At 50.1% G+C, this 27,273-nt stretch overlaps 1 protein-coding gene across 2 annotated transcripts in view; it reads left to right on the top strand.

Moving 5' to 3' along the window:
• NDUFV1 (NADH:ubiquinone oxidoreductase core subunit V1) overlaps positions 1-27,273 on the top strand; it is a 106,388-nt gene that overhangs the window by 42,835 nt on the left and 36,280 nt on the right. For both annotated transcript variants that reach the window (XM_044298841.1, XM_044298840.1), the window contains exons 7-9: positions 17,747-17,959; positions 18,112-18,278; positions 18,655-18,736. In XM_044298841.1, coding sequence (XP_044154776.1) covers positions 17,747-17,959; positions 18,112-18,278; positions 18,655-18,736 — 462 coding nt within the window. The remainder of the gene's footprint in view (positions 1-17,746; positions 17,960-18,111; positions 18,279-18,654; positions 18,737-27,273) is intronic.

Raw genomic sequence — 27,273 nt, 5'->3', positions numbered from 1 at the left:
AACTTCAAACGGATCCGTCCCTATTGACTTACATTGTAAGTCTGGACGGATCCGTTTGCTTCCGCACGGCCAGGCGGACACCCGAACGCTGCAAGCAGCGTTCGGGTGTCCGCCAGCGGAGCGGAGGACAAACGGTGCCAGACTGATGCATTCTGAGCGGATCCGCATCCACTCAGAATGCATTAGGACTGGACGGATCCGTTCGGGGCCGCTTGTGAGAGCCTTCAAACGGAACTCACAAGCGGAGACCCGAACGCAAGTGTGAAAGTAGCCTTAGCTGAATCTTTTCCCACAAATCTATATCAATCTGCTTAGCTCTGTCTGCTCTATAGCATGCTGACTGCATTGCGTTTCCTGATGACAGATTCTCTATAAGGCTACATTCACACTAGCATTTTTTTGCAGATCAGTTATGGATCTGCAAAAATGCTTCCGTTACAATAATACACCCGCATGCATCTGTCATAAACAGGTCCGGTTGTCATGACAGATCAGTCTTTAACACCGTTGAAAGTCAAAGGGGGGACAGATCCATTTTCAGGCGGACAGCAAAACGCTACGGCAGCGTTTTGGTGTCCGCGTCCAGAGCAGAATGGTGACTGAACGGAGGCAAACTGATACATTCTGAGCAGATACTTTTCCATTTAGAATGCATTAGGGCTAAACTGATCCGTTTTGGACTGCTTTTGAGAGCCCTGAACGGATCTCGCAAACGGAAATCCAAAACGCTAGTGTGAAAGTAGCCTAACAGATTAACGGCCCAGTCCTAAATGGCCGGTACTTTGTGCCCCAGGACAAACTTTCTCGTCCTGCAGTCCTTCCTCCTCCCCATGTGCGGTGCCGTGATCAGCATCGGTGATGACGCCGACCGCGGCATATGGGAGGTTTGCTCTCCCTCTCCTGAGCTGCGGTGACAGGGGGCCCAATGGTTGCCATGGCAGCCCAAAGACTTTCAAAGGCCTTGGGCCCTGTCAGCTGCGGAGGCCTATGAGGCCCAGCCCGCCCACTGGGTCTCATAGGCAAACGCTCAGTGTATTACACTGTGCAGTACAATACAAATGGGATCAGACCCTATAGAAAAACAGACATATTAGTTATCGACGCGTCTGTAACAACCGACTCTATAAAAATACCACATTATCTCACCTGGCAGGTGAACACTGTAGAAAACAAAAAAAATAAAAACTGTGCCAGAACATTTTTATTTTATTTTTTTATCTTGCCTCATAAAAAGCGTAATATAGAGCAATCACAAGTCATATATACCACAAATAGTACCACTAAAAGTGTCACCTTATCCTATAATTTCCAAAATGGGGTCACTTTTTTGGAGTTTCTACTCTAGAGGTGCATCACAGGTCTTTAAATGTCATATGGCAACTTAAAAATTATCCCAGTGAAATCTGCCCACCAAAATCCATATGGTGCCCCTTTCCTTCTGCGTCCTGCTGCGTGCCCGTAAGGGTGTTTCTGTAAACTGTAGAATCGGGGAAATAAATATTGAGTCTTATTTGGCTGTTAACCCTTGATGTGTTACAGAAAAAAATTATTTAAAATGGAGACTCTGCCAAAAAAGTGCAGTTTTAAAAATGTCATCTCCTTTTCCTTTAATTCTTGTGGAACACCTAAAAGGTTAACAAAGTTAGTAAAATCTGTTTTGAATAACTTGAGGGATGTAGTTTCTACAATGGGGTCACGTATGGGTGGTTTTCACTATGTAAGCCACACAAAATGAGTTCATAACTGAAGTGGGCCTTTAAAAAAAAAAAGTGGGTTTCGGAAATTTTCTTAAAAATTAAAAACTGTGCTTCTAAATTCTAAGCCTTATAAGATTTACATTTACAAAATTATGCAAACCTGAAAGTGGACATAATGGGAAATGTAAAGTAATTATTTTATGATGTGTCACTATCTGCTTTAAAAGCGGAGAAATAAAAACAATTTTTTTATTTTTCCTTTATCGTTAAGTACAATGTGTCTCCAGAAAACAATCTCTGAATGTTATGGATAAGGCCTAGTTCACACGATAATTTTTTTTTTTTTGCGAGTGTACGGGCCGTTTTTTTGTGTTCCGTATACGGAACCATTCATTTCAATGGTTCCGCATTAAAAACTGAATGTGTTCCGTAAGCATTCAGTTTCCGTATTTCAGTTTTTTTTGTTCAGTTGAAAGATAGAACATGTCCTATTATTGCCCGCAAATCGCGTTCCGTGGCTTCATTTCAAGTCAATGGGTCCGCAAAAAAAAAATACTTAACACATACGGAAATGCATCCGTATGTCTTCAGTATCCGTTCGGTTTTTGCAGAACCATCTATTGAAAATGTTATGCCCAGCCCAATTTCTTCTATGTAATTACTGTATTCTGTATATGCCATACTGAAAAACAAAACAGAAACACAACGGAACAACGGATCAGTGAAAAACGGACCGCAAAAAACTTTAAAAGCCATACGTTTGTGTGAACTAGGCCTAAGTAAAAGCATTCTGAAGTTCTTACCACAAGTGACACGTCAAATTGCCAAAAAAAATGGCCTGGTCCTTAACCCCTTAGGGACGCATGACGTACCGGTACGGCATGTTTCCCGAGTCCTTAAGGACCCATGACGTCATGGCTTTAATTAGCGATTAATTTACACCACCAATCGCAGTACGAAGATTTGGAGAGGCGGTGCTGAACGCCGCTGTCCAGGGTGCTGATTGGTGCAGGGGAGAGAGGCGCGAGATTCAAACTTCCTGCGCTCCTCTCTGCCCTCCTTCCTGTTCTGCACGAGCACCCTGCAGCACCATCCAGCACCAGCTCCTGAGTCCCCCCTAATCGCCATCCATCACCCTCCTGCACCCATCGCCATCCAGGTAGGTTGGGGTCAGTGAGGGAGAGGCACCGTTAGGAAGGGAAAGAAGGGAAAAGTTAGTTAGGAAAAAAAAAAACTTTTATCCTAAACTTTCTTTGTTCCATCTTTCAGACCCCAGAACCCCCCCCCCCCCCCCCTGCCACTTGGGACTACAGTGGGGTTTACTGAAATTGATATATATATATTTTTTTTTTCAGTAACCCACTGGTGAATTTGATGGTGGAGCAGACGAATCTGTACGCCTAACAGTTTGTCGCTCAAAACCCAGGCTCATTTTTGGCTAGACCCAGTGGCTGGACGCCGGTCAGTGCAGCCGAGATGAGGACATTTTGGGGCCTCGTGCTGCATATGGGTCTACTGCAAAAACCCAGTGTCAGGCAATACTGGAGTGGGGACGTCCTATACCACACCCCACTGTACAGTATGGTCATGACACGTCCCCGGTTTGAGGCCATCCGGAAATGTCTGCATTATTCCGATAATGCAGCATGTCCCCCCTGAGGTGATCCTGCCTATGGCCGTCTGTATAAGATACGGCCGGTCATCGATCACTTTGGGGCAAAATTTGAACAGACCTGGAAGAGAGGTCGCGGTTGAGTCTCTCCCCAGAATGTCCCCCCACTCTGGGTGTTAGTGGGAAACTCGTTTGGGACCTTATGTACCTACTGCTTGATAAGGGTTACCACTTGTACGTGGATAACTTTTATACTAGCATTCCCTTGTTCGGGTCCCTTGCCGCCAGATCCACGTTCGCTTGTGGGACCGTGCGGAAAAATAAACGCGGCCTCCCTGCCCACCCCCTCCAGGTACCTATCCCCAGGGGTGAGACCCGTGCACTTGCCAGTGAAAACCTGTTGCTGGTCAGGTATAAGGACAAGAGGGATGTCCTTATGCTGTCCACAATCCACGGTAACAGCACCACCCCCGACTCTGTGCGAGGTACCGCGGCAACGGTCCTCAAGCCCGATTGTATCGTCGACTACAATCGGTATATGGGAGGAGTTGATATCTCTGATCAAGTCCTCAAGCCATATAATGCCATGCCCAAAACCCGGGCATGGTACAAAAAAGTTGCGGTCTACTTGGTGCAGGTTGCCATGTACAACTCTTGTACTATTCCGAAGCGCTGGCAGCACAGGGACATTCCTCCAGTTCTATGAGGCAGTCCTCAAGGCCCTGATCTTTTCGGACCGGGAAAGAGAAGGCCGGAGTACCTCGGGAACTGGAGGCGCCCGGATCTTCCCTGGCCAACACTTTCCAGGTGTGGTCCCCCATACTGGAAAGAAGGGACGAACCCAAAAAAGATGCAGAGTGTGTCACAAGAGTGGTGGACACCACCACTCAATGTGACACTTGCCCCGATCATCCGGGCCTCTGCGTTATCGATTGCTTCAGGGAGTATCACACTTCCATGGAGTACAAAATTTTTATAATCTCCAACAGTCCACTAGAGAACATAAAAAACTATGGCTCTCAGACTTTGGAGACACGGAAACAATGAGATGGATGGACTGTGTTTTTTTTTTTTGACACCATGTCCCATTAGAACACCCCCCCCATGTAGCCTAGAAACTCCAAAAATGTGACCCCCATCTAAGAAACTACCCCCTCAAGGTATTTAAAAGTTACTTTACAAACTAGGGTTGGACGATATCAAAAATATTCAGACGATAACGATATTTAAAAAAGTTATCGCGATAACGATATATATCGCGATAAATGCCCGTTTAAAAGAAAAAAAAACACGAGACGTTATACTGTATGGGGGCAGCCACAGGGAGACGTTATACTGTATGAGGGCAGCCACAGGGAGACGTTATACTGTATGGGGGCAGCCACAGGGAGACGTTATACTGTATGAGGGCAGCCACAGGGAGACGTTATACTGTATGGGGGCAGCCACAGGGAGACGTTACACTGTATGAGGGCAGCCACAGGGAGACGTTACACTGTATGGGGGCAGCCACAGGGAGACGTTACACTGTATGGGGGCAGCCACAGGGAGACGTTACACTGTATGGGGGCAGCCACAGGGAGACGTTACACTGTATGGGGGCAGCCTCAGGGAGACGTTACACTGTATGGGGGCAGCCTCAGGGAGACGTTACACTGTATGGGGGCAGCCTCAGGGAGACGTTACACTGTATGGGGGCAGCCACAGGGAGACGTTACACTGTATGGGGGCAGCCACAGGGAGACGTTACACTGTATGGGGGCAGCCACAAGGAGGCGTTACACTGTATGGGGGCAGCCACAAGGAGCCGTTACACTGTATGGGGGCAGCCACAAGGAGCCGTTACACTGTATGGGGGCAGCCACAAGGAGCCGTTACACTGTATGGGGGCAGCCACAAGGAGCCGTTACACTGTATGGGGGCAGCCACAAGGAGACGTTACACTGTGTGGGGGCAGCCACAAGGAGACGTTACACTGTGTGGGGGCAGCCACAAGGAGGCGTTACACTGTGTGGGGGCAGCCACAAGGAGGCGTTACACTGTGTGGGGGCAGCCACAAGGAGACGTTACACTGTGTGGGGGCAGCCACAAGGAGGCGTTACACTGTGTGGGGGCAGCCACAAGGAGGCGTTACACTGTGTGGGGGCAGCCACAGGGAGACGTTACACTGTATGGGGGCAGCCACAGGGAGACGTTACACTGTATGGGGGCAGCCACAAGGAGGCGTTACACTGTATGGGGGCAGCCACAAGGAGGCGTTACACTGTATGGGGGCAGCCACAAGGAGCCGTTACACTGTATGGGGGCAGCCACAAGGAGGCGTTACACTGTATGGGGGCAGCCACAAGGAGACGTTACACTGTATGGGGGCAGCCACAAGGAGGCGTTACACTGTATGGGGGCAGCCACAAGGAGGACGTTACACTGTGTGGGGGCAGCCACAAGGAGGCGTTACACTGTGTGGGGGCAGCCACAAGGAGGCGTTACACTGTGTGGGGGCAGCCACAAGGAGGCGTTACACTGTGTGGGGGCAGCCACAAGGAGGCGTTACACTGTGTGGGGGCAGCCACAAGGAGGCGTTACACTGTGTGGGGGCAGCCACAAGGAGGCGTTACACTGTGTGGGGGCAGCCACAAGGAGGCGTTACACTGTGTGGGGGCAGCCACAAGGAGGCGTTACACTGTGTGGGGGCAGCCACAAGGAGGCGTTACACTGTGTGGGGGCAGCCACAAGGAGGCGTTACACTGTGTGGGGGCAGCCACAAGGAGGCGTTACACTGTGTGGGGGCAGCCACAAGGAGGCGTTACACTGTGTGGGGGCAGCCACAAGGAGGCGTTACACTGTGTGGGGGCAGCCACAAGGAGGCGTTACACTGTGTGGGGGCAGCCACAAGGAGGCGTTACACTGTGTGGGGGCAGCCACAAGGAGGCGTTACACTGTGTGGGGGCAGCCACAAGGAGGCGTTACACTGTGTGGGGGCAGCCACAAGGAGGCGTTACACTGTGTGGGGGCAGCCACAAGGAGGCGTTACACTGTGTGGGGGCAGCCACAAGGAGGCGTTACACTGTGTGGGGGCAGCCACAAGGAGGCGTTACACTGTGTGGGGGCAGCCACAAGGAGGCGTTACACTGTGTGGGGGCAGCCACAAGGAGGCGTTACACTGTGTGGGGGCAGCCACAAGGAGGCGTTACACTGTGTGGGGGCAGCCACAAGGAGGCGTTACACTGTGTGGGGGCAGCCACAAGGAGGCGTTACACTGTGTGGGGGCAGCCACAAGGAGGCGTTACACTGTGTGGGGGCAGCCACAAGGAGGCGTTACACTGTGTGGGGGCAGCCACAAGGAGGCGTTACACTGTGTGGGGGCAGCCACAAGGAGGCGTTACACTGTGTGGGGGCAGCCACAAGGAGGCGTTACACTGTGTGGGGGCAGCCACAAGGAGGCGTTACACTGTGTGGGGGCAGCCACAAGGAGGCGTTACACTGTGTGGGGGCAGCCACAAGGAGGCGTTACACTGTGTGGGGGCAGCCACAAGGAGGCGTTACACTGTGTGGGGGCAGCCACAAGGAGGCGTTACACTGTGTGGGGGCAGCCACAAGGAGGCGTTACACTGTGTGGGGGCAGCCACAAGGAGGCGTTACACTGTGTGGGGGCAGCCACAAGGAGGCGTTACACTGTGTGGGGGCAGCCACAAGGAGGCGTTACACTGTGTGGGGGCAGCCACAAGGAGGCGTTACACTGTGTGGGGGCAGCCACAAGGAGGCGTTACACTGTGTGGGGGCAGCCACAAGGAGGCGTTACACTGTGTGGGGGCAGCCACAAGGAGGCGTTACACTGTGTGGGGGCAGCCACAAGGAGGCGTTACACTGTGTGGGGGCAGCCACAAGGAGGCGTTACACTGTGTGGGGGCAGCCACAAGGAGGCGTTACACTGTGTGGGGGGCCAGGCGTTACACTGTGTGGGGGCAGCCACAAGGAGGCGTTACACTGTGTGGGGGCAGCCACAAGGAGGCGTTACACTGTGTGGGGGCAGCCACAAGGAGGCGTTACACTGTGTGGGGGCAGCCACAAGGAGGCGTTACACTGTGTGGGGGCAGCCACAAGGAGGCGTTACACTGTGTGGGGGCAGCCACAAGGAGGCGTTACACTGTGTGGGGGCAGCCACAAGGAGGCGTTACACTGTGTGGGGGCAGCCACAAGGAGGCGTTACACTGTGTGGGGGCAGCCACAAGGAGGCGTTACACTGTGTGGGGGCAGCCACAAGGAGGCGTTACACTGTGTGGGGGCAGCCACAAGGAGGCGTTACACTGTGTGGGGGCAGCCACAAGGAGGCGTTACACTGTGTGGGGGCAGCCACAAGGAGGCGTTACACTGTGTGGGGGCAGCCACAAGGAGGCGTTACACTGTGTGGGGGCAGCCACAAGGAGGCGTTACACTGTGTGGGGGCAGCCACAAGGAGGCGTTACACTGTGTGGGGGCAGCCACAAGGAGGCGTTACACTGTGTGGGGGCAGCCACAAGGAGGCGTTACACTGTGTGGGGGCAGCCACAAGGAGGCGTTACACTGTGTGGGGGCAGCCACAAGGAGGCGTTACACTGTGTGGGGGCAGCCACAAGGAGGCGTTACACTGTGTGGGGGCAGCCACAAGGAGGCGTTACACTGTGTGGGGGCAGCCACAAGGAGGCGTTACACTGTGTGGGGGCAGCCACAAGGAGGCGTTACACTGTGTGGGGGCAGCCACAAGGAGGCGTTACACTGTGTGGGGGCAGCCACAAGGAGGCGTTACACTGTGTGGGGGCAGCCACAAGGAGGCGTTACACTGTGTGGGGGCAGCCACAAGGAGGCGTTACACTGTGTGGGGGCAGCCACAAGGAGGCGTTACACTGTGTGGGGGCAGCCACAAGGAGGCGTTACACTGTGTGGGGGCAGCCACAAGGAGGCGTTACACTGTGTGGGGGCAGCCACAAGGAGGCGTTACACTGTGTGGGGGCAGCCACAAGGAGGCGTTACACTGTGTGGGGGCAGCCACAAGGAGGCGTTACACTGTGTGGGGGCAGCCACAAGGAGGCGTTACACTGTGTGGGGGCAGCCACAAGGAGGCGTTACACTGTGTGGGGGCAGCCACAAGGAGGCGTTACACTGTGTGGGGGCAGCCACAAGGAGGCGTTACACTGTGTGGGGGCAGCCACAAGGAGGCGTTACACTGTGTGGGGGCAGCCACAAGGAGGCGTTACACTGTGTGGGGGCAGCCACAAGGAGGCGTTACACTGTGTGGGGGCAGCCACAAGGAGGCGTTACACTGTGTGGGGGCAGCCACAAGGAGGCGTTACACTGTGTGGGGGCAGCCACAAGGAGGCGTACACTGTGTGGGGGCAGCCACAAGGAGGCGTTACACTGTGTGGGGGCAGCCACAAGAGGCGTTACACTGTGTGGGGGCAGCCACAAGGAGGCGTACACTGTGTGGGGGCAGCCACAAGGAGGCGTTACACTGTGTGGGGGCAGCCACAAGGAGGCGTTACACTGTGTGGGGGCAGCCACAAGGAGGCGTTACACTGTGTGGGGGCAGCCACAAGGAGGCGTTACACTGTGTGGGGGCAGCCACAAGGAGGCGTTACACTGGTGGGGGCAGCCACAAGGAGGCGTTACACTGTGTGGGGGCAGCCACAAGGAGGCGTTACACTGTGTGGGGGCAGCCACAAGGAGGCGTTACACTGTGTGGGGGCAGCCACAAGGAGGCGTTACACTGTGTGGGGGCAGCCACAAGGAGGCGTTACCACTGTGTGGGGGCAGCCACAAGGAGGCGTTACACTGTGTGGGGGCAGCCACAAGGAGGCGTTACACTGTGTGGGGGCAGCCACAAGGAGGCGTTACACTGTGTGGGGGCAGCCACAAGGAGGCGTTACACTGTGTGGGGGCAGCCACAAGGAGGCGTTACACTGTGTGGGGGCAGCCACAAGGAGGCGTTACACTGTGTGGGGGCAGCCACAAGGAGGCGTTATAATAAGGTCTTATGGGAGCGAGGAGGAGGGAGAGTCGGGGCGGCCGCTGCAGGAAGTAGTAGGTTTATAATTTCGTCATCAGACAGAGCACACACTAGTGAGACAGCCGCAGAAAAAGTCTCTCCAGAGACACCAGTACTCACACAGGGGATCGCCAGTTCGCCACACACAGAGCCGGCACTGGTGGATGACGACGTCAGATGGTGGGTGGAGACTTGACTAAGGGAGGCGGAGCAAGAAGGAGGCAGGCCAGGAGCGAGAGGAAGTAATTACCCAGCGCTATGCAAGGTGCAGGGGCGGGCGGACGCACGTTTAGAAGAGGTCAGCGCACAATGTGATGTGACCGCTTTGATGACGTCACAAAATACCGCGGTATTTTGGAAACTGCGATATCGCCATATCGCCGTTTTTTTAATACCGCGGTATATCGTGATACCGGTATATCGCCCAACCCTATTACAAACTAAGTTAACCCTTTAGGTGTTCCACAAAACTAAATTGCGAATGTAGAAACAATTTTAGAATTTAAATTGTTTGTTACCTTGCCTCAAAGTGTAATATAGAGCAACCAAAAATCATATTTCCCCCTAAAATAGTCCCAAAACAACAACCACCTTATCCTGTAGTTTCTTAGATGGAGTCACTTTTATGGAGTTTCTACTCTAGGGGTGCATCAGGGCGCTTGAAGGGGTACATGGTGTAAATAAACCAGTCCAGCAAAATCTGCCTTGCAAAATCCATATGGTGTTCCCCTCCTATGTCCTCCCGTTTGGCCAAACAGTAGTTTACGACCCACATATGGGGTGTTTCTGCAAACTACAGAATCAGGCAGTTAACCCTTGTTTTCTCGTACTTTTTTCCATTGGGGGACACAGACCATGGGTATAGCTTAGAGGTATTAGTAGGAGGGACACTATGCAAATACAAAGAGCTCCTCCTCCTCGGGCTATACCCCCTGACTCCACCAGGAGAAGCTCAGTCTTTGCTTAGTGTCTGGTGAAGGAGGTTGACACACTCTGATTCTACTCCTTTTTGTTATTTTTATTCTAGATGGGGACTCGGGTCGGCATGGCGCCTTCCTGGTCCCCCGTGGAGTGCCCGCCGCCGTCTTTGGGACGTTGCCTGGCTGCCTCCATTTCCCCCCAAGAAGATAAGTGGATCCGCGCTCGACCTGTTAGCTCCGGCATCCCACCAGCTCCTGGGTCACCTGCTGCTGCCCTCCATCCAGAGCACTGCACTCCTGGAGTCAGACGTCTGAAGAGGTGAGCCCTGCTGGTCCTGAACAGAGGGAGAAGACTGCAGGAGCAGATAAGTATTCTGCAATCGCTCTCTGCCCCCCCTCCCTCCCTGTCTTATGTCTATGGCTGTCTGGGTGAACTGAGGGTGTTATCTCTGTCCGGGGGTTCTAGGGCATGGAGGCACTATTCTGGCTAATCTCCCTGCTGGGACTTTCGGCTCTGAGTTTTTTATCTTTTATTCATGAGGCATGACTTTTCCCTGCTGGCGCTGTTTCTATAACTTGCAGCAGCACCCACCAACCACTCGCCCCATCAGAGAACGAGGATTGGGCTGCAACTGCAGGCGTGCGTGGTGCCTTAACCCCAGCTTCGCTGTGTTCGGCACTGGGGGACATGTTTTCAGGAAACAAAGGTTCCCACGCTCCTGACTGCTCCCCTGCTGAACAGCAACACAGAGTAATGGCATCTTAACCCTATTCAATCTGCTTCTCTCTGGACAGCTGTGTGTGTGTGTGTGTGTGTGTGTGTGTGTGTGTGTGTGTGTATATATAAATGCCTTGCTTCTGATGTGAACGATCTCTAGTTCGATTCCCAGAAGACACTTTTAGGTTTCTTTTCTCTAACTACAACTGTAGATTCTTGCATAGTTGTTATCGTACCTAAGCCTAGTCACCTTCTCGGGCTCCAACGGGGTCCTGTTAGACCACTGGTTTTTTGTGCCTCCTGCCCTGGCCAGTATCTCCTTCCTGCCCAACCCAGCTCCTAAGGCAAGCTGGTAGCTCAGTGATAAGGCTGTTGCCCCAGTCCAGGCTTTCTGAGTTCAAACCACTTTAAGCCTTTTAAAAAAAAAAAAAAAGGGGGGGGGGGGAACAATGTTTATTTCTGTCCCAGCGGAGCCGGCGGTACCCGCTTGTGCATCTGCCAGGTCCTGCACGGCCGCTGATTTGTCTGGAGTCGCCAAGGCAGCCATGTCCTTTTTGGACCGTATGTGGTTCCCGCTGAGGTCGCCTGACTAATAAGAGGCAGCGTGAGCGGTAGCATCCATCCTTGGATGACTCCGTTTTCCCCCCCTCATCTAGAGATGTGTTCAGACGACTCTTTCCCCCCCCCAAGGAGTGCAGGTCTGAAGAGGGATTGTCCGGCTCGGACGAGGTCATGGAGCGGGTCCCTCCGCCTAAGCTCCCCACGTTTGGCGGACTTAGTAGCGGCTGTCCGTGACACCTGTAATCTCCAAGGGGATTCTCCTCTACGCGGGAGTTCCCCCCTTTTTTGTTTTCTGTCCAAGAAGCCATAGGTTGCCGCTTTTTTCCTATCCATGAGGAATTTCCACGGTCATACCCAGAACCTGGGACAGGATCATCCTTTTACGACTGAGCAGTGGGGAGGGCTGGTCTTCTCCCCTAGGTGGTGGATCCCCCAGTGTCCAGGATCACTGCCTTCCCTGTCCTTACCGGCTCCTCTCTGCAGGACGTTCTGGACGGGCGCCTAGATTCTCTCTCAAGAGCCATTTATCTCTGGCGGGCACCTTAGGCCAGTGTTCTCCCCAGGTGTGGTTGCAGCGCCACCACCTGAATCTGGAGGTACATGATGAGTCTACTGACACACCAGATTTGGTTCTCCAGGTGTCTGTCTTCCAAATTCCTTTGCGAGGCTTCCATGGACATTGATTCCCTCGTTACCGCATTGTAGCCCTCTCATCATTCTGCACAGAGAGGTCGGGTTGATAGTGTGGGACGCTGACGCTTCTCCAAGTGTCCCCTTACTAGCCTCCCTTTTGAGGGTTCCAGGTTTTTTAGGGCTCAGCTGGACGAGTTCTTCTCTACCGCTATCTGGGGGCAAGAACTCTAACATTCCACACCTACGTCCTAACGTCCCTTTCGAACCGGGTCCTCCGGTTCCAGTACCAGTCCTTTCGCTGCCCCGTCGCTGGGGGGGGGGGGGCTACGGGACTCCCACAGGAACTCCCCCTCTTTAAGCCCCAGCTGTTATGGTGTTCAAGGGCGCAGTCGGCCTCCCTGCTACTTCCACAGGTTTGGAGGGCTCATGTTCAGGACGCCTGGGCTCTAAGAATTGTAACGTCGGGTTACAAGGTAGAGTTTACATCCAGCGTTCCGGGGGATCCGTTCCGTGCCTTGGATCTCTGGATGGCAGTTTCTTCCCTTCTGGACCAGGGGGGTTATTACCCCGATTTCTCCAGAGGAACAGGGCACGGGTTTCTTTTCAGACCTGTTAATCGTTCCAAGGAAGGGGGGGGTCGGTGCGTCCGACCCTGGATCCGGGGCTGATCAAAATTTTTTCCTCCGGATAAGGAGGTTTAGATTGGTATCCCTCCGCTCCGTTATTGTTTCTCTTCTTCAGGGTAATTCCTCGCGTCCGTAGACTTCCGGGACGCCTGTCCGCATGGCCCGATCGCAGAATCTCACGATTCCTGCGCTTGCTATGGCTGGCCGACTCTATGTGTTTGTGTCGCCCTCCCTTTCCGGTTAGCGTCTGCCCCTAGGGTCTTTTATGGCTCTTCTTTGCACCAAGGACATTTCTTGGCGGCCTTACCTGGAACAGCGTCCGGATCACTGTTCAAATGAAACAGCTCAGATGGTTGATCGACTTCCACGATCCTTCTCCTCCTGTCCCTGAAGTTCTCCTTCTGGGGATATTTTTGGATGCCTTGACCGAGAGATTTTTTTCTTTCAGACTACTAGGTCTTCTGGATCCAAATGGCGGTGTTGCACCTTCTGCGCTCCCCGTGTCTCTCCTTTCAGGAGTACCTGCGGGTCCTGGGTTTTGTGGTGGCCTCTTCCGAGGCCGTACCATATGCCCAGTTTTTTCTCACACTATGTCGCTGCGACAGGAGATCTTTCCCTCTCGGACGAGACCTCTCGTGGTCTGTCCGCTTACATCTGCAGGTGACGCGTTCTGTTTTATTTTTTCTACAGAATCAGGAAGCTTTTTTTGTGGGCTCCCTATGAACCTGACGGCGGGAAGATCGTTACTCCCGTTCTTTTCCTGGAACACTGATGCCTGTCTCTGGCTGGGGCGGCGTTCTCCGGTCCCACTCGATCCTGGTCGGCAACGGAATAGTTTCCCTATCAACATCCTTCAGCTGAGAGTGACTTACTTCAGCCATCAAGGTGGGACCGCAGCCGGACAGTGATGCGGGAAGTAAAAAACAAAACAAATAAAAAAAATAAAAAAAAATATATATATATATATATATATATATATATATATACACAAAACACAAATAGTGCAGCAGCACAGTCAGAGCCAATGGACTGGGTGCAAATCCCCACAGAGGCAGGCCGCTCCTCCACGGTATATAGTAGACGAAAAAACGAGGCAGCACTTCCAGCTTCTAGTGTACGGGTGAAGACCCCAAACTTTAATCCAAGCAAATTAAAGTTTGGGGTCTTGGATTAAAGTTTGGGGTCTTCACCCGTACACTAGAAGCTGGAAGTGCTGCCTCGTTTTTTCGTCTACTATATATATATATATATATATATATATATATATATATATATATATATATATTCTGCTGTGGGCGGAGTCACGTTCCGGTGTGGTCAGCGGTATTCCTTCCGGGAATAGGCATCTGGGCTGCGGACTTTCTAAGTCGAAACAATGTGGATCTGATGTCGTCATAGGTTCAACAACAAGCTCCCAGGTCTCCGGCTCGCGCCCGAGGTCCGAAGGCATATGGGGTGGACGCGCTGGTGTCTCCATGGCTTCTTCCCGACAGGGAGGTTCTACTGTCTCGGGGTCCTCTCTTCCTCCGGAATCTACGGTCTCTTCGTTTAACGGCGTGGCTGTTGAAACCGCCATCCTGAAGATGAGGGGATTCTCTGATTCGGTGGTTAGAATCATGATCAGGGGAAGCCGGCTTCCTCACAGATTACTATCGTACCTAGTAGGCCTTCATGACTTTTTGTGAAAACTCGGGGTTCCCTCCCCTTCGCTTTTCCATCCCGATGGTGCTACCTTTTCTTCAATATGGACTTGAGATGGGACTGTCGCTGAGTTCCCTGAATGGTCAGGTTTCGGCGCTGCCTTCCTTTTTCAAGGGTCCCTTGCTCTTATGGGTCCTATGAAGGTTTTTCTTCAGAGGGTGGCACATTTGGTTCCCGTATGTTCCCCTTTTGCCTCCTTGAGATCTCAACTTGGTCCTGCGCGCTCTGCAGACGGCCCCCTTCGAACCTCTGAGAGAGGTCTCCCTGACCTTTCTCACCTGGAGAGTGGTTTTCCTTGTGCCAACATCTCCCATCAGACGGGTGTCGGAGCTTGCCGCTCTTTCCCGCCAGGAGCCCCTTTATGGTTTTTCTCCAGGATACGGTTGTGTTCCGTCCGGTTCCCTCCTTTTTGCCCAAGGTGGTCTCTTCTTCCACCTTTAGCAAAGATCTTGTCCTGCCCTCCTTTTACCCTTCTCTGACTAACTCCAAGGAACGCGCTCTACATTCCCTGGCTGTCGTCTGGGCCTTGGAAGTGTATCTAACGGCTACCGCTTACGTCTGCAGTTCTGATTCCTCCTTGTGGTTCCCGAGGGACCTCGTAGGGGTCTGGCAGCCTCCAAGGTCACTGTGGCACGATGGATCCGCTCGGCTGTTATCGCGCTCGTGGTAGGGTTTCCCTGGCTCGGATTGCCGCTCACGCCACTAGGGTGGTGGAGGCTTCCTGGGCTAGGCGCAATCGTGCCTCTGCGAGTCAGCTGCGTAAGGCGGCCACCTGGTCGTCCTTACGGTCCTTTACGAAGTTTTATCAGCTGCATCCCTGGCTTCGGCTGATGCTGTCTTTTGCCGCAGGGTTTTACAGGCTGTGGTTCCTGTTTGACCGTTGGACGTTCCTCCTGGCGGTGCTGATGTTTTTCCCACCCCATGGACTGCTTTAGGACGTCCCATGGTCTGTGTCCCCCAATGGGGAAAAAAGTACGAGAAAAGGAGATTTTTGTGAAACTCACCTGTAAAATCTTTTTCTCGACTTTTCCATTGGGGGACACAGCTCCCACCCATTCTGCCTGTTGCAGGAGGGGTTTTTCAGTTTATTTGTGGTTGGGCCTTTTAGGCTTGGTCCGATGGCTTCCGTTATTTTTTCTTGTCTCCTTCTCCTACTGCTTTGCAACGCCTGAGCTTCTCCTGGTCGAGTCAGGGGGTATAGCCCGAGGAGGAGGAGCTCTTTGTATTTGCATAGTGTCCCTCCTACTAATACCTCTAAGCTATACCCATGGTCTGTGTCCCCCAATGGAAAAGTCGAGAAAAAGATTTTACAGGTGAGTTTCACAAAAATCTCCTTTTATTCCTGGAAAAAATTGATTATATTGGAAAATTTTTCCAGAAAATAGAAATTTCTAAATTGTTTCTCCATCTGCCATTAACTCTTGTGGAAGACCTAAAGGGTTAACAAAGTTTGAAAAAAACAGTTTTGAATACCTTTTTAGGGGTGTAGATTCTAGAATGGGGTCATTTTGGGGAGGTTTCTATTATCTAAGCCTCACAATATGACTTCAAACCTGAACTGGTCCATAAAAAGTGGGATTTTGAAGATTTCTGAAAAATTTCAAAATTTGCTTCTAAACTTCTAAGCCTTGTAACATCCCTAAACTTAGACCCAAATTTCAATTTTCATATATGTAGTTACTAATAACATGATATTCCAGAATCAGTTAATATTAGACTGACTTACCCCATATTTAATAAGATTCAGCCCTTAGCAACCAGTCTGCATAAAACTGCAATTTCACTATTCAGTTAAGATGGCCACCACTGCCCTCACCCTGAGGCCAATCCCGCCTGCCCTCACTAGCCAATAACAATAGCCCCCTAAAAGTGTCAGTAACCAGAGCGCTCCCCCTAAAGGGTTAATCTCCTGCAGCACAAAGGGGTCCTCTTACCACATGTTGCTTTCATTTATACACTGAGCAGATGGCAGATCTCCCTTCCCTGGTCTGCACCGCTTCGACTCTGCATTGTCCCAGTCTGCTGAGTGAGGGAGCGTCTGCCAAGCGCAGGGACAGGGAGAAGTGCACACAGCCCAGGCACTGTTATCAGCTGCTGAGGAGGACCTGGCTTTAATCATTTACTTAGTCCCTGGCTGTCAGTAATGTGACCCTGCACGCTGGGATCATGCCTAGCAACCTTATTTTAAGCAGAGGTAAAAGTAGGCAGTACAGTGAACAAAACTGTGTAATTATGGGGTAATTGAATACACTGTGAAAAGTTGAAATAGGGCCACCAAGGAGATATAAATCACCACAATCCAATACCCCCCCCCCAAAAAAATAAATAAAAAATTGACAGTTCTACCTTAAGGTGAAAAATGGCAAGGTCCTTAAGCTGTTAAAGTTGGTAAGGGCAGCATGAATCTGCTGATTGGTTTCCTTTTTAAAGTTTTTTTTTTTTTTTTTTGTTTGTTTGTACAATATAGATAACCTATACTCAGGAGCAACTTGGCCTGCAAAAAACAAGCCCACATACAGACATGTTAATGGAAAAATAAAAATGTTATGGCCTCGGAAAGGCCTGGAGTTACAGAAAAAAACTTAAAAATGAAAAAATCTCCAGGGCTGAAAGGGTTAAAGGAAACCCATCAGCATATTCATGCAGCCCTTACAAAGGCAGCATAAAATACCATCAGGCTCTCACATTTCTGTGAACTACATTTTACAAAGGGACCTGCCAAGCGAGAGAGAGAACTTCTCCCCGTACTCGGTCCACTTTTAAAACTAAGGAGAATATTTATTTATCAAACTGGTGTAAAGTAGAACTGGCTTAGTTGCCTATAGCAACCAATCAGATTCCGCCTTTCATTTGCCAAAGAAGCTGTGATATTTGCAACAAAGCCGGTTCTACTTTACACCAGTTTGATAAATGACCCCTAAGTTTTCATTGAAATGCTATAACTGGTTATTAACAGAGCCTGGGGCAGCATGAAGAAAATATGTAGAAGAAAAAAAAAAAAAACACACGGTCCTGACTGTCCCAGTAGATCAGCCATTCCCCACCACTGCCTGGATCACTAAACTCCCAGGAAACTTTTAAATTCTTTGACTGTGGCAGTGGCTTAGGTTCCTATGTGTAAGCATAAAACTGACTGGACCGGATTAGAATTACCTGCAAATTTCTAAAGAACTAGGAGCATTTTGAGAAGATGGGGGTCTATGATATCATCCACTGTATTTTAACAAACGGTTCAGTGAAATTGTCTGCTTTATTGAAGGTGTGTTTGGCTGCCCGACAACAGTTGCTAATGTAGAGACCGTTTCTGTGGCCCCCACTATCTGCCGCCGTAGTGGATCCTGGTTTGCTGGCTTTGGTCGGGAAAGAAATTCTGGAACCAAACTGTTCAACATCTCTGGACATGTCAACACTCCGTGCACTGTGGAAGAGGAGATGTCCATCCCACTAAAAGAGCTTATAGAAAGACATGCAGGTACTTGTGATCGAAGGTCATGTCTAGTGGTATATGCTCTGTTTTATGGATCCAACCTATTAGATATGGACTCTTTGTTTAACATGGGGAGCTGTTTGATGATAGAGGTTTTGCCAATTAAATGTTTTTGTTTTTACTCTTGATTCCTATAGGTGGTGTCATTGGTGGCTGGGACAACCTGCTTGCCATAATCCCAGGTGGTTCATCCACTCCTCTTATCCCCCGTTCCGTGTGTGACGACGTCCTCATGGACTTTGATGCTTTGATACAGGCACAGACTGGTCTAGGCACAGCAGCTGTCATAGTAATGAATAAATCAGTGAGTATCTGTAAGGGTCCCTACACACTGTTTTGAGAACCACTAAAAAGAAACACCATAGAAACTGCTCACTGTTTCTTTCCATACGGCTCGCGGTTTTTATGGCATTTTTTTGAATCACAGTTTTTCAGGCATTTTTATTTTTTTCTTACCTGTAGACAAAAAGGGAAAAAATGCTTGGGGGGGGGGGGGGGGGGGAACTCAACCTAATAAACAAAAATTCTAGCAAAAATACTTGTGTGCCCAGCATTTAATATTTCCCATAGACCTCCAGCTAACATCTGGAGCTGACATTTTTACCCCAGAAAATGCACCAAAAAATACACCTGCACAATGTATCGACCAAGAATTTCACATCTGACTTTTTCTGTTACAGACTGACATTGTTCGTGCTATTGCGCGTCTCATAGAATTCTATAAACATGAAAGTTGTGGTCAGTGCACACCATGCAGGGAAGGTAAGTTAATGGCCTATTTCCTCCCCCCCCCCCCCCTCAACTATTAGGATAAGACTGCCTCTCCTCCCCCTGTTGGGAATGAAGTGGCGGTTTAATTGCATCTGATAGTCTTACTACACTCATTAACAATAAAAAATAAAAAAACACATCAAGGCGTTATCTTATGCTTCTGATTAGTGCATCATTTTATCACTGAGCACCAACTCTCCTTGTGAAGTGCAAAGCAGTCTCTCTCCTCCACAGTAAAGGTAGCATTGAAGTGCTCACCACCAGGCCTCCTTACTTGAACTTGAAAGTTGTAGGATCTCAAACAGAACCTTGAATCGTAGATCGACGATACGGTTCCAGTCCATGTTTCTCATTCACAGCACCACTGTAAACAAAGGCGACGGTGGTTGGCTGTCAATGGCAGGACACCTAATGGGCATTGTGACACCAACATTCTTTCTGTTAAGCACCTGGAAAGGGTTTGGGTAGAGATGGGTGTGTAATGATTGTGCCACCTGTGTCTGGATGGTGGACAACAAAACCGTGGGAGCTGCTTTTGTTTGTCGGCAGATCAATCAATCCTCCCTACTGGTAATCGGTCTAGGTCGCCCGAAGCCTGTTTACCCCAGGTGCGAGCCCTTGTGTAACTACTGGCCTTAATGGCCTTGATGGCGGGCAATTTGTCAAAAAGGCTGCTTCTCTCAGTGAAATGATGCACACCCTCTCAAAGACTGTCGACTGGGCAAAAGTTTTTCGAGTGCATCATGGAGGCATGTCTTGCAGTCAACGATCCCTCACCAAGAGGTGCACAGCCCAAAAGTATTATTATATATATATATATATATATATATATATATATATACATACATACATACATACATACATACATACATACATACATACATACATACATACATATAATTTTTTTTATATATGGCAGCGACAGAAGCACCTATATGTCCTCTTGGGCAAGACCTAAGACCACATGTGTAATTGTTTACACACCTGCCAGAGACACTACTGCATGCATTTTTTTTTTTCTTCTGTTAATGAGTGTGTGTATCATGTTATGTCATTTTTAATAGTGAAATTTTAATTTTTTCACTTTTTTCCGCCTACCTATCTTTAAGAGCTATAACTTTTTTGCTTTTCAGATCATATAGCAGTATGAGTTACTTGGATAAGGCTAGTTTCACACTTGCGGCAGGACGGATCTGGCAGGCTGGTCTCCCTGTCGGATCCGCTGTTTCGCTGGACCGCCGCTCTGTCCCCATTGACTATGATGGGGATGGGGGCGGAGCTCCGGCGCAGCACGGCGAAAGCCGCCGGACTAAATTCGGACATGCAGGACTTTTTAGTCCGGCGGTTTTTGCTGTGCTGCGCCGGAGCTCCGCCCCCCTCCCCATCATAGTCAATGGGGACGGAGCGGCGGTCCGGCATAACAGTGGAAGAACAGATCCGACAGGGAGACCACCCTGCCGGATCCGTCCTGCCGCAAATATGTAACTAGCCTAAGTTACTTGTTGTAGTGCTACCATTTAATTTACTATATCATGTTGAAAAATGGGAAACAAATTCTTTGTGGGATGAAATGAAAAAATACCTTGCAATTCTGCCACTTTCTATTAAAAAAATCCAGTTTTATACCATTCATTTATACCGTAAATATTTTTGCATTTTAAAGAGGTTGTTCAGGCTTTTTCATATTGATGACCTATCCTCAGGATAGGTCATCAATATCTGATAAGCTGTTTGAGGAGACAGCGCAAGCTGTGCACACATGCTGTCTCACTTCTCTCCATGTTCGCTGCTGTATGTCCATGGGACAGCAGCAGCGGACAGGCAGGAAGGGTGACAGCACATGCGCACAGTGTGTGCAGTCTCCTCAAACAGCTGATCTGCAGGGGCGCCAGGTTTCCGGAGGATAGGTCATCAATATGAGACAACCCCTTTTAGTAGTTCAAACATTTTCAGATGCAGTGATACCAAATGTTTATTTTTATATGTAAAAATAGGCAATTTTCCAATGTTTGATTTTGAATGTAAATCTGTTTTCCCTTAGTAGTCATGTCGGCTGCTAGGACATTTGGTGCATTTATTTAATGGTAAACCTATAAAGTCTGCTCCTAAACCACCCCCATTTGTTATTGAGGTGGTCTGGTCCCAAAATCAAAATTTATTTTGATGTGCTCTTAACACCCCTCACCATGCATACATATGCCCCCAATACCTGTTTTTCTTTTCTGTGCTCCCAGTTCAGTTATGAAGTCACTTTTTGGGGCTTACATATTAGAAACTACCTATAAATCACCCATTTTAGAAACCAAACCCCTCAAGCTATTCACAATTGATTTTATAAACTTTGTTAATCCTTTAGGTGCCCCGCGAGAATTAAAGGAAAATAAGAATGACATTTCATAATTGAACATTTTTTTTTTTTTTTTGCTGATTTTTAAATTTTTTTTTTTTTTTCTGCAACACATCAAGGTTTAACAGCAAAACAAAACTGAAAATCTATTGCCCTAAATCTGGAGTTTACAGTAACGCCCCATCTGTGCTAAAAAACTGATGTATGGGCGCACAGCAGGCTTCAGAGTGGAAGGAGCACCATATGGCTTTTGGAGAGCGGATTTAGCTAGAATGGTAATTGGGAGCTATGTCTTATATGAAGACACCCTGAGGTGGCCCTACAGTGGAAACCCCCAAAAAGTGACCACTGGAAACTAAACCCCCTTCACCAAGGAATATTTTTCAAGGTGTGTATTGAGCACTTTGACGCACCAGGCGATTCACAGAATTAGGAAACACTTGGCTGTGAAAAGGAAAAATTACAATTTATTTATATTTTTTTTCCAGAAAAAGTTGCTTTACACCCACATTTGCTTTAACCCACAAGGGGTAACAGGACAAAATACACCCCACATTTTGTTCCCCATTTCCCCCCGTATATGATAACACCCCATATTTGCTCAAAAAATGATGTATGGGTGCACAGCAGGGCTCTAGAGTCAAACAGCAAAAATATGGGGTTTGGTGACCTGAATTGGCAGACATTGATTTTAGGTGTCATGTCGCATTTGAAAGATTCTCGAGGTCCCCATAAATTAAAACCCCCAAAAAGGGACCCCATTTTGGAAAGGGCACCACAGTACTACCACTTTAAGTTGTAGAAAGTACTTTTAAGCAAACGGGTGTCTCACAGAAGGCAGAGACACTTGATACAGGATTTCAAAGAAGACATTTGTAAAAATAAAAAACTAGCAGACCCCAATTTATTTTTCACAAGGGGGTAAAGGAAAAAATGCACCCCAGTATGTGTTCCCCATTTTCTCCCCATTAAGGAAACGCCCAATATGTGCTTGTAGCCTGCTGTATGGACACACAGCAGGGCTCTAGAGGCAAAGTGCAAAATATTGTTTTTGTATCATTCGCTGGCAGGCTGTAGATGAGATTAAATTTTTATTTTTACCCTTGAAAGGTATATCAGATGCTGTTTTGTTAACAGCGTCTGATATACCTGCTACCTGGTCCTCTGGTGGTCCCTTTTGCTTGGATCGACCACCAGAGGACATGGGCAGCTCTGTAATAAGTAGCACCACACTACACTACCCCCCCCCCCCCTGTAAGGTTCCATTCGGACGTCCGTATGTGTTTACGGACACCGCGGATCTGCAAAACACTGACACCGGCAATGTGCTTTCCGCATTTTGCGGATCCGCACATTGCCAGAACTATATAGAAAATGCCTTTTCTTGTCCGCAATTGCGGACAAGAATAGGACGTGTTCTATAAGCTCTACAAAAAACTCAGTGTTCGCTAGATCAGGCCTGATCTTGTGCGCACACTTGCGTTTAGTCGGCCCCACCGCAATGACAGAATTTTTTTTTTTTCTGATAACTGCAAAAACGCCGTAAAATTGCTGCGGCGCTATAAAGATCACTTTTGAGGGGCATAGCGAGTTCATAGATAATTTTTTTTTTTTGCACAAGTTAGCGGAAATTCCACTAACTTGTGATAAAAAATAAAAAATAAAATCTCACATGAACTCACCATACCCCTCACAGAATCCAAATGTGTAAAAGTTTTTAGACATTTATATTCCAGACTTCTTCTCACGCTTTAGGGCCCCTAAAATGCCAGGGCAGTATAAATACCCTATAAGTGACCCCATTTTGGAAAGAAGACGCCCCAAGGTATTCCGTGAGGGGCATGGCAAGTTCCTAGAATATATATATATTTTTTTTTTGGCACAAGTTAGCGGAAATATATATATTATATTATTATTATTTTTTTTTTCTCTTACAAAATCATTTTCCGCTAACCTGTGCCAAAAAATATATATTCTAGGAACTCGCCATGCCCCTCACGGAATACCTTGGGGGTGTCTTCTTTCTAAAATGGGGTCACATGTGGGGAATTTATTTTGCCCTGGCATTTTAGGGGCCCTAAGCGTGAGAAGTCTGGAATCCAAATGCCTAAAAATGCCCTCCTAAAAGAGACTCATTGGAATTTGGGCCCCTCTGCGCACCTAGGCTGCAAAAAAGTGTCACATGTGGTATCGCTGTACTCGGGAGAAGAAGGGCAATGTGGTTTGGGGTGTATTTTTACATATACCCATGCTGGGTGAGAGAAATATCTCAGTAAAATGACAGCTTTGTATAATAAAAAAGGGGAAAAGTTGTCTTTTACAGAAAGATTTCGCTCACCCAGCATGGGTATATGTAAAAATACACCCCAAAACACATTGCCCTACTTCTTCTGAGTACGGCGATACCACATGTGTGACACTTTTTTGCAGCCTAGGTGCGCAAAGGGGCCAAAATTCTAAAGGGCACCTTTAGGATTTCACAGGGCATTTTTGTACGCATTTGGATTCCAAACGACTTCTCACGCTTTAGGTCCCCTAAAATGCCAGGGCAGTATAAATACCTACAAGTGACCCCATTTTGGAAAGAAGACACCCCAAGGTATTTTGTGAGGGGCATGGCGAGTTCATGTAAAATTTATATTTCTCGCCCAGTTTCCTTGGGGGACACAGAAGACCTTGGGTATAGCTCATCTCCATAGGAGGCGTGACACTAAGAAAAAACTGTTAAGCCCCTCCTCCACAGCTGTACCCTCAGCCTGGAGAGAAAGGCTGCCAGTTTTTTGCTTAGTGTCCAAGGAGGCAAGACACTCCCTGCTCTGCAGGGCTGTTTTCTCCTTGTTTAAATTTTGATTTTTTACTTTTTTCTTTTCTTTTTGTTCCAGACAATCAGGGACAACAGAGTCGCACTAGACCTCTCTGTTTCTCCCGGGGTCGAGCTGCGCCAGTGCCGGTCATCCGCACTGCTGCCTCCCCCACAGAAGGCAAGGTGGACCAGGGCAGCCCTGCATCCCGCCAGCGCAAGTGTCGCCCGCACGCCAAGCCCCTCTTCCAGCGTCCTGCCACTACGGTGCCAGTAGCTGAATTCTTCCCGCCTGGAGGTTCCCCCGCCCCCAAGAGTTCGCAGCGCCGCCCCCCAGGCCAGATGCCTGTTAACCCTTTGGGTACTGGCCGGCTCCTGATGGGCCTGTACGGCCTGTGCCCCTGTATGGTGGCCCCCCTTTCTGCCTCAGGGAGGCTGTAATATTAATTAAAAAAAATAAATAAAAATTAATTATAATTTTGTTTTAAATAACTGGACTTGTGGGCTGCGCAGGACGCGGCAGCCTCATCATTCGGTATGCTGTCTGTATGCATGCCCCCCTCTCTTAGGCGGTATGTCGCGCTCCCCGGCTGCGGCGCTGGCTCGGGCATGTTCCCCCTCCCAGGCGTTTTCTTGCCCTCTCCCGGGATACGGCGCTGGCCAAGTGCATGCAAAAAAATTTCTGACCAGAATTAGTCACCCAGTTCTGGTGGCTGCAGGTGCATGGCCCTCCTTCCTAGGCGGAATACTGCACTCTTTCTGGCTGCGGCCTGGCCTTGTGCATGACCCCCCTTTTTCTAGGCGGACTGCTGCACTCTCACCGGATGCGGTGCTGGCCATGTGCACGACCCCCTTCCACAGGCGGGACGTTGCACTCACTGGATTCGCTGCCGGCCATGTGCATGAACCCCTTCATAGGCGGAATACTGCACTCTCACCGGTTACGGTGCTGGCCATGTGCATGAACCCCTTCCATAGGAGGTATACTGCACTCTCCCCGGATACCGTGCCGGCCATGTGCACGTTCCCCTTCCATAGGCGGATCACTGGACTCTCACTGGATTCGCTGCCGGCCATGTGCATGAACCCTTCCATAGGCGGAATACTGCACTCACCGGATACGGTGCCGGCCATGTGCGTGTACCCCTCCCATAGGAGGTACACTGCACTCTCCACGGATACGGTGCCGGCCATGTGCACGTTTCCCTTCCATAGGCGGAACACTGAACCTCACTGGATCCGTTGCCGGCCATATGCATGACCCCCCCCCCCCCCCCCTTCCGTGGGCGGTGTGCCGCACTCACTGGATTCGCTGCCGGCCTTGGACATGTCTCCTTTCCTCAGGCGACATACGTACACTCTCACTGACTGTGTTTGTTCTCTCGCCAGTGCGTTGCTGGCCATGTGCATGGCCCCATCCATGGCGGGGTGCTCGCACTCTCACTGGATGCGATGCTGGCCATGTGCATGACCCCCATTTCTGGGCGGAATACTGCACTCGCTGGGTGCGTTGCCGGTCATGAGCATGCCCTCTAACTTGGGGGAATGCTTGCACTCCCATTGGAATCTGGGCTGGTCTTGTGCATGGCCACCCCTTATTCCATGGGCGGCATTTTGCACGCTCACGCGATCACGGCTGTCCGTGTTTATGCTGTGCTGGACTGGTACACGTCCCCCTTCATTGGCGGAGTGGTGCACTCTCACGAAATTCGGTGTTGGGTGGATTTTTGCACAATCACTTACTGATAGAATAACCCTGTGCATGCCCCCTTTCCCTAAGTGTACCTTCCTGCGTTCTGCTGGACATGTGCGGCCATGGGCATGGCCCCCTTCTGGGCGGAATATGGTATGTCCTACTTTTCCGAAGTAGGTACTGGCCTTGGTATCCCCCCCTTTTTTGGGGCGGGCTTCTGCACTCTTGCCGACTGCAGTGTTGGCCAGGTACATTTCCCCCCTTTTCTGGGCGGACTGCTTGCGTTCCATTGCATGCCGTGCTAGTCTTGTGCATGACTGCCTTTCAGGTTGCACTTTGCACTTCCGTTGGTACGGTTGGACTCTGGCTGATCCTTCGCTGAGTGACTATTTTTTGCAGTGAGCGGACTTTCTTGTGCGCTCTGTCCGTTGTTTGGGCCGGGTATGCCTTCTCCTCCCATGGGTGGGTTGGCCTTCTCACTGCTTACGGGGCTACTCGTACGTATGCCTCCCTTTCTCCTGCGACATACTTTTTTTCTCTTGAGATACGATGCTTGCAGCAAGCCTTGCACTATTCTCTAAAGAGCTCATTCTGTCCACCTGTGTGAGCCTAAGGTGGTGTTCAACAAACAGCAAATGAATGCCCAATGTGTTCAAAGGTATATACCTTATATATAAGTAGACGAGCTCTACTTGTTCGCTACTGCACCGAGCTGGGTGGTACTCATTCCTTTCGTTGGCCCTTCCGCCCGGGGTGTGTTCGTGGTCCCTAGACATGTACCCATTCGTCCTCCCGCGGCATTGTTTCCCTGCGTTAGTGGTCTCATGGTCGAGAGTGCTGTCTGCAGCGTCCCTCGAATTCTGAGTTTTCTCTGGCGGGACTACGGTTCCCTCGCCTACTACCATTTCCTCCTCTTCAGATGCGGTGTGGTATGAGTCCTTCCGGTTGGCGCCCTCTGCGCTTCAGTCTGATCTGTTACCAGGTTCGGGCCGCTCTTCTCGGGACGGTCACCCAACTTCTCTTGGGTGCTCGCGTACCCAGGTCCGGAGGACCTCCATCTTGGGTTCTTCAGGGTATTTGCCTTCTGCGAGGTGGTGAACCGGGCGTCTCGGTGTAGCGGGGTTCTGCTCTTGAGCTGTCCTATGGCTTCCCTGTTGCCCACCCCTCCTTTCGGTTGGAGGGTGTTATGCCCGCCTCTGTCTCGACTGCCTTTTCTCGCCGGCTCTGTTTGGCTCCCACTCGGTACAGATCACTCCGATGTGGCTTCTGTCCCGGCCACGCTTCAGAGGCTGTTCCTTCACTGCCCTCCCCTCTGGGGAGAGCATGGTTGTTCATGTGGATGGTTCCGGTGTTCCTTTTGGCCTCGTACTGTCTCCCTTGTTCACACTGGCTGTACTAGCTGTGTGCCTATTTACCGGGTCTGCCGCGTTCTGTCCTCCAGCTGGGTGCAGATTGCGTTTTTTCCATTCTCGGCAATGGTTCTGCTATGGACTTACCTTCTCGGTAACTTGGGAGGACTACCATTCGGTCAGGATTGCCCTTGGATCTCCCACACCGGGACTGTAGAACGTCTTCCGTTCTGCCCGTGTTACTGGTCTGCGCCTGATCTCGTTGGGTTTTCACCCGCTTGCCCAGGCGACTCTAGCGGGCTCGTTAGTGTTCGCTCCTGGCCGTGTTTCGTCCAGGAT

This window comes from Bufo gargarizans, chromosome 6, assembly GCF_014858855.1.
Source record: "Bufo gargarizans isolate SCDJY-AF-19 chromosome 6, ASM1485885v1, whole genome shotgun sequence".
In the NCBI taxonomy this organism is placed as follows: Eukaryota; Metazoa; Chordata; class Amphibia; order Anura; family Bufonidae; genus Bufo; species Bufo gargarizans.
This window is presented reverse-complemented; position numbering and strand designations above follow the sequence as displayed.